The sequence below is a fragment of the Pelodiscus sinensis genome, chromosome 23 (genome assembly GCF_049634645.1).
Source record: "Pelodiscus sinensis isolate JC-2024 chromosome 23, ASM4963464v1, whole genome shotgun sequence".
NCBI lineage: Eukaryota > Metazoa > Chordata > Testudines > Trionychidae > Pelodiscus > Pelodiscus sinensis.
In genome coordinates this window covers 5,467,119-5,474,273 of record NC_134733.1, presented here as the reverse complement: position 1 = coordinate 5,474,273, position 7,155 = coordinate 5,467,119, and the positions used below count along the sequence as shown (strand labels likewise).

The following is a 7,155-nucleotide window of genomic DNA, read 5'->3' as shown; positions in this document are numbered from 1 at the left end:
GTGGGACCCACCCCAACTCAATCATGCCAGCTAGGGCTTTGTCAAGCCGGATCTTAAAAACCCCGAGGCTACATCTACACTGCAGGCTTTTTGCGCAAGAACAGCTGTTCTTGTGCAAAAACTTGCTGGGTGTCAACACTGCACGCCTGTTCTTGCGCAAGTAAATTTACAGTACAGCATCAGAAAACAGGGCTTCTTCCAGAAGACTTATTCCTCTCCCCACGAGGAATAAGCCCTCTTGTGCAAGAGCTCTTCCACAAGAAGGCAGTGTAGACAGGCGACATGATTTTCTTGCACAAGAAACCCCTATGTCTAAAATGGCCAACAGAGCTTTCTTGCACAAGACAGCGTCCACACTGCCATGGGTGCTCTTGCGCAAAAGCACCTGGCAGTGTGGATGCACTTTTGTGGAAGACCTTTTGCACAAGAACTCTTGCACAAAATAGTTCTTGTGCAAGAAGCCTGCAGTTAGAGGTAGCTTAGGGATAGATATTCTACCCTCTCCCTAGGGAACCCCTCCCGGTGTTTCACCACCCTCCTAGGGAAAGAGTTTTTCCTAATATCCAACCTCGACCTCCCCCCACTGGTGCCTGTATGATAACATGCGGGGAAGCCACCAGCTTCGATCCGTCCCCCCACGGGGGCTCAGAATGGGGGCAGGAATTGGGGGACCCTCCTCCTGGCATGCGCTCCTGGCCACAGGCACGAGGGGGAGCCCGGAGCGCTGGACGGACACAGCCACCCATAGCAGCACCGCTGGGCGCATCGGCTGGGGGGGAGGCGAGGAGAGGAAGAAACTACCGCTCCCAGCCGCCCCTGCGCTGCCAATCCCGCCCCGCTGGCCAGCTGGGTGGCCCGGCCCGGCTGCGGCTCTTTGTGTCGCGGCGCAGAGGCCGGCCGGGCTCGGGTCCCGGAGCGCGCCGCGTGGGATGCGCGCCGCAGGGACCAGGCGCCGCCATGAGCCCAGGTGAGCGGGCCCCGCGGCCGGGAGGGGCGGCTGCAGGTCGGGCGCTGCCCCGCTTCTTGCCTTCCCCGCCGCAGAGGAAGGAACTTGCTGGGTAAGAGCCACCGCCGCGGGGGCTGCTCCGGGCACCCCGTGCGCCCACCCCCGGCACTGCCAAGCTGGGGAGCGGGCGAGGGTGCAGGAGCCAGCAAGGGCTCGGGGTGCAGCTGGCGGGATGCCCCTGGGGCGGGGCAGGAGGGGGGGTGACCTTGCACTTGCGAGGGGTCCCTCCCCACCCGTCCAGCTGCGCCTGCCCCGCTTGCTGGGGGTGGGGGGCTTTGCTGGGCGCTGGTTGATGTGTAGGCGGTTGTGAGCCTCGGGGCACAAGCCGCGTCTCTCCCCGCCCCAGCGGAGAGGCAGTTTCAATGACACACGTGCCCGGGCCGCTTGTCTCTCGGGTGAGCGTTTGTCTCTGCCCCGCTTTCTTGAGCGGTGCGTGCGGGACATGGCTTGTGCCATGGGAGGTGCCCTGTGCTAGCGAGCAGGCCTCTGGTAGCGGATTCGGGGACAGGAGGGCTCACGCCTCAGCGTGACCTGGGTCCTGGAGAAATCGCCCGTCTGCTTAATTTGTGTTGCTGGGGCTGCTCCATGGAACCGCAGCCCCAGAGCTGACCCTGGTCTCCAAAGCATCCAGCCCTCGGATCAGCCCCCAGCTTGTTTCCCAGGGACTGTGCCATCATAGAGCAGGTTTTGGCTCAGAGCTCTTGTAACCCTTCGCAATGACGCCCGGTTCCAGAGACGCTGCCAAGGTGGCTTAGGCACCAAACTGACATGAGGAAAGCCGGGACGTGTGTTTTTGAACTGGGTTTGAAGGGCCACCTGCTCCTTTCCCTCTGGGAGCTGGGAACGCAGAGTCAGCCCAGCAGGGATCGACAGACGAGAGGTCTACCCCTAAACTGCCACCGAGGCCACACCAGGACGTGGCAGCCGCCTGCTGGAGCAGAGAGCTGAGCCTGCAACCCTTGCTAGGTGGCTTAGCACTTCCTCTTTCAACCAGTGTGGCTAATGACCTGGAGGTCACTCCAGAGCACCCCTTGTGGTCAGACTTGGCACTGCTGGCGAGCCCCTGCCTCAGTTTCCCCCCACCCAGGGTATAAACAAGTCCAAGCAGGCCCTTCTAGTAGTAAAGTGCACCCTCTTCCCAATGACCTTGTTTATTTCCCCAAAATGGCAAGAAAACAAAAGCTTCGGGAGCTCTCTCCCACTGGTTGGACCAGTCCTGTCTCACCCCCCAGCCCCGGAGCACTCTGGCGCTGAATTCCCTGCCCTGGGGCTTGGCTTCTGCTGAGCGTTGAGCTGGATGTCAGTCTACCCCAGACAAACGCTGCTCTTTCCTGAGCCCATCCTGTTAGTGCCAAAGGATGTCTCACACCCAGTTCATTCTCTTGGCCTGCTCCAGTCTCTGGCCTGGCACCTCCGTATTCTGGGCCTGTTCTTGTCTGCCAGGGAGCTCCCATTGGGAACAATTGTGGCTTCAAACCTGAGCCCTCCTAAGCTTCTGTTAGGACCGGGCGCTCCTTCTCTATGTCGGCACGGAGTGGCGGGACAATCTGGTTTGGCTCAGCCTCCTTAGTGGAGCCAGGCCTAGGTTGGCTTGTGTGCCTGTCTCTCTTCGCCCCCCCCCCTCCCTTTGCCTCCAGGGACAGCGAGCTGTCCACCTATAAATGACCCAGGAAGGTGGGTTCTAGCTCATGCACAGCTGAGTCTGCCCTTAAGTTGAGCTGTTTCAGTTGGGTCATGACTCTTGTCTTTCTGCCAGCCGTGCTGGTGTAAGCCCCTGGTGTGAGCACATTGGTGTCCTTGATGGAGCTTGTGCCAGATGTAGGCAGCAGACGCCGTCAGAGTAAGTTCTACCAGCAAAGGTGCAGTTTTGCTGGAACCCCCAATGCCTGCCACGCCCCCTCCCCTAGCCCTGCACCCGGGTCGTGGCTGCTCTAAGACCACCGTGCCGGGCTCTGCACGGCCCTCCCACTGCTCAGCCAACTGCTCTTCCATGTCTGGGCGGAGGCCTCGCCCCTGCCCAGCGCTGGTTGCCTGAGAGGTGCGCCAGGACACGCCTCTCCCAACAGCCATGGTGGGAGGGGAGGCGCTGGGTGGTGTACCCTGGCCCCCAGAGCCTCCGTGGCCCAGCAGGCCAGGCCGGGCTGTGGTCCAGTGGTTGGCAACCGCTGGTCTAGAGCAGAGCTTCTCAAACCTTTTTCCATGACCCAGTTGAAGAAAATTGTTGATGCCTGTGACCCAACGTAATCTGAAGAGCATGTGGGCTCTGGGGTGGGGCTGAGGATGAGCTTTGGGGTGCAGGAGGGGGGCTCTGGCTTTGGTGGGGGCAGGAGGGACTGATCTCCACTGGTGCTAAGGCAGCTGTCCCCCAGAAGCAGGTTCCCAGCCAATGGGAGTGCGGAGCTAGCACCCCAACTCAGCCCTGGCTCCTAGATGGGGGAGGGGGAAGTGCTCAAGGCCCCGCCCACTGCCCCTAGCCTGAGCACTAGCTCCTCACTCCCATTGGCTGCGAAACTGCTGCTGGCCGCTTCTGGGAACAGTCAGAACAGGCAAGGAGCTTCCTTAGTCCCGTCCCTCCCCCTCCCCGCCCCCTCCCCACACACTGGTCGCCTGATCCCCCTGCAGCAGCGAGACCCAGGGGCCTGACATTCCACCTCCCAGTGCTGGGTCACGACCTGTAGTTTGAAAGCTGCTGGTCTAGAATCAAAAGAGAAACAAAGGAGTTGGTTTGGTAACTTCTTTCAGTTTAGAGTCAGCAGAGAGACTGCTGCAACCGGCTTCCTTGCGCTCGTGCTGTATCAGGACCTCGTAACTATTACAGGCTTAAAACCTCCCGAGTAAAACATGCGCTTTTTCCCCCCGAGGCCTGAACATTCAGGATGATCTTCTGCCCTTCTGCATAGTGCCGGCCAGAGAACCGACCCCATGAAATGAAAGGAGTCTCCTTAAAATCTGAATAGTGATAGAAATGTAGCCGTGTTAGTCTGGTGTAGCTGAAACAAAAGACAGGACTATGTCGCACTTTAAAGGACTATGTCTGGCCCACGAAAGCTCATCATCTAATAAACCATCTTGTTAGTCTTTAAAGTGCTACATAGTCTGGTATTTTGTAAAATCCGCATGTTCTGATGCTGATCAGGGATGCCTTGCTAACCTACAGACACTGACCTCTGGATCCATGAGCCCTTTTAGTCCTGTCGCACTAGAAACGTGCTCCGTGTTTCACATCAATGTGCATAGAGCAGGGTTCCTGCCCCAAAGCGGAGCTGGGACCCAGGGTAGCTCTAATGCCTCCGCCTGCAACAATGCCTGGAGGTTGTGACTCGTGATCACAATTTCCTCTCTGCAAGAGGAATCTAAACCAGTAACGAACGCCAAGTTCCCTTTACCCACGTTTCATGTGTTGCATGAAAGCAACCGATCAGGGTTACGGTTGGGTTCCGTCCAGCGCCTCACTCTATCACAACTGACTCTGGCGGAACTGAAAGCTTGTAATGAGAGAGGAAACGAGCCCCTAGAATGTACTGCTTCGGTACTTCATCATGGGTTTCAGTTCTTAGCTTCCCCGGTGCACATCAGAGCAGTGAAGTGGAAAGGTAGATGGCTGGCTTGCCTGGAAGCCTTTTCAGTAATAGACCGCATTAATTTAGTTATAAGAAAGGGGCCCCTTGGGCATGAATTTGCCGTCTAACTCTGCCAGGCCAATGCAGTTGGAGTGAATAAGCTGCTACATGCTGCTGGACTCCTGAGCTATAGGTACGGACTCCACAGGTGCTCCAGAGCTGCAGCACCCACAGGGAAAAAAAATTGTGGGTGCTCAGCACCCGGTGACAGGCAGCGCTGCCAAACAGCTGATGGGCAGGTTGGGAGGGTGGGGAGTGACAGGCAGGCAGGGGCCCCAGGGAGGAGGCTGAGGAGGGGCGGAGCCTTGGGTGAAGCAAGGGCAGGGCATTGGGGCGGACCGAGGTTGGAGCACCCCGGGGGGCGACTGGAGACGCCGACGCTTGAGGGTTCTCCGCAATTCGTGGTTCACCGAAGTCTTGTCCGGGTTGAAGGAGTTTGCCTCCCGCGTGTTTGGGATGGACTTGCTGCTCCTGGAAAAGAGAGGAGCTGATGGCGCGGGCAGGGACTGGTTGTGCTAATGACACGCCCCCATGCCACCTGCCAGGTGGTGCCTGGCCAGGGCACCCGAGTCCTGAGCTGCAGCACCCATTGCTGCCCCAGCCCCTCGCTCTCCATGCTGAGCGCTGCTCCCTCTCCCCTCCTGAGGGCACTGACACGCCAGGGCGGCTTTACGGTACAGGCAACACCCCCTGCAAGCGGGTAATTCTGACGTTGTACCACTTCGAATGCCAGAGGAGACAAGAATTCGGCAGCAGAAAGTGTTGCTCCAGGCTGCCCGGAGGGCTGAAGGCCAGTGTACGGCATTGCCGTCTGGGAGAGCAAGGGTTAATAGCTAGTGCTCTTTCCAACCGGTAGATCTTGGAGCCTCTGATAGGGGATCCTGACCCGTTTGGCTGGGAAGCTACCAAGCGCTGGCTCTTCAGTTGCCGCTTCCCCCACTCTCATGCTGCTCCTGCCCTCTGCCTTGCAGCTGCTCCCCTGGGAGCTGCCTGCTCGCTGTGCAGAGTGTGGGAAGGAGAAGGGGGGGGTTGCTGATGTCTGAGTATCCCCCCCCCCCATTCCTGTACCCGGTCTCCATACAGAGAGAAGGGGATGGAGGGAGGTTGGCAATGCAAATCTCTGTCACTCTCGCACACTGTGTGTGTCACACACACACACACACACACACACACACACACACACACACACACACACACACACACACACACACACACACACACACTGTCCTGCACTCCTCTCCCGACCCAACACGTACATGGGGGGTCGTTACTCCTTTTACTGCTTGCAAAGTGGGTTAGTTTGGGGGTTTGACTGGTCTGTGCATTTCATCGTGTTCATTTCTCCCTTACGCTTACATGTGATTTGTTGAGTAGTGAGTCCTAAAACGCCGAACCTGCCCTGGCTGGAGTCATTATCCCTGTGGGAATTGCTGCTCCAGGATGTAGCTGGCATGTTCCTGCAGCCCCTGAGAAAGGCAGAGCAGGGGGGTCTCCACACATTGTCCTTGCCTGCAGTTCCCATTGATCAGTAATGGGGAAACGTGGCCAGTAGATGCTGTGGGCTCAGTGCCTGTAGATGAGGGGCAGCCCATGGTGCCCTGGAGCCATCGCTGTACATGCCAGCAGCTTTTGGGAGTGGTGCAGGAGTAAACCTGCCTTAACCCCACTGCCCCACCACCCAGATGTCGTCTCAGTTAAACGGGGCCCAGCCAGAGCCTGCTCCCTGAACCCCTGTCCCAGCCCCGAACCACCTCTTGCACCCAACCTCCTGCCCCAGACATGAGTCCCTCTGCCCCCGAACTCCTTCCCAGAGCTTGCACCTTGAACCTCCTCCTGGACCCCAATCCCCCACCCTGGGCCAAGCCAGAGCCCCTTGCACACTCCAGACTTCTTGGCCCAAGACCAGCGCCTGAACCCCAACCCCCTGCCCCAGCCTGGTGCAAGTGAGTGAGGATGGGAGAGGAAGGGGCTGGAGTGAGCAGGGGGAGGTCTCAGGGAGGGGGCAGAGCAGGGATGGGGAGCAGGAAGGCAGCAGGGGGAGGGTAGATCTTACATTGCACTTCGCTAGAAAAAGTGACCTTGTGGTTCAAATGGTGGGAGACCCCTGCCCCAGAGGGTGGCCCGGCTTGGTGGGCCCTCCAGAGGGTCATGGCAATGCCAGCCCAGCGACCTCAGACCGTGTGATCAGGGCAGGGGGCTGTGACTTGGTCTCCTGGGCTCTCTCCCCGCTTCTCCGCTAGGTGGCTGTGAACTGGGCGCGTGGGGAGGGGGGGAAATGATGCAACTTCCCTGTGCCTGGATGAACTCATTTGTAAAATGAGGGGGTGGCTGCTCATTTGGAGGGGGCCTTGGACCCTCTCTGCTGAGCACTGAGGGGTTTGGAACAGGTCCCATATGAGGAGAGGCTAAAGCGACTGGGACTTTTCAGTTTGGAAAAGAGGAGACTGAGGGGGGATATGATAGAGGTCTATAAAATCATGAGTGGTGTGGAGAGGGCTGATAAAGAAAAGTTATTTATTAGTTCCCTAA

At 58.5% G+C, this 7,155-nt stretch overlaps 1 protein-coding gene across 2 annotated transcripts in view; it reads left to right on the top strand.

The window, feature by feature from the left end:
• Nucleotides 1-812: 812 nt before the first annotated feature.
• ATP13A2 (ATPase cation transporting 13A2) overlaps nt 813-7,155 on the top strand; it is a 70,129-nt gene continuing 63,786 nt past the window's right edge. Inside the window, exon 1 of one of the 2 annotated variants that reach the window (XM_075906749.1) lies at nt 813-967. In XM_075906749.1, the coding sequence (XP_075762864.1) occupies nt 958-967 (10 nt within the window). In that variant the 5' untranslated portion in view covers nt 813-957. Of the gene's footprint in view, nt 1,059-7,155 lie in introns of both variants that reach the window. The other variant, XM_014569586.2, reaches the window with a different exon arrangement.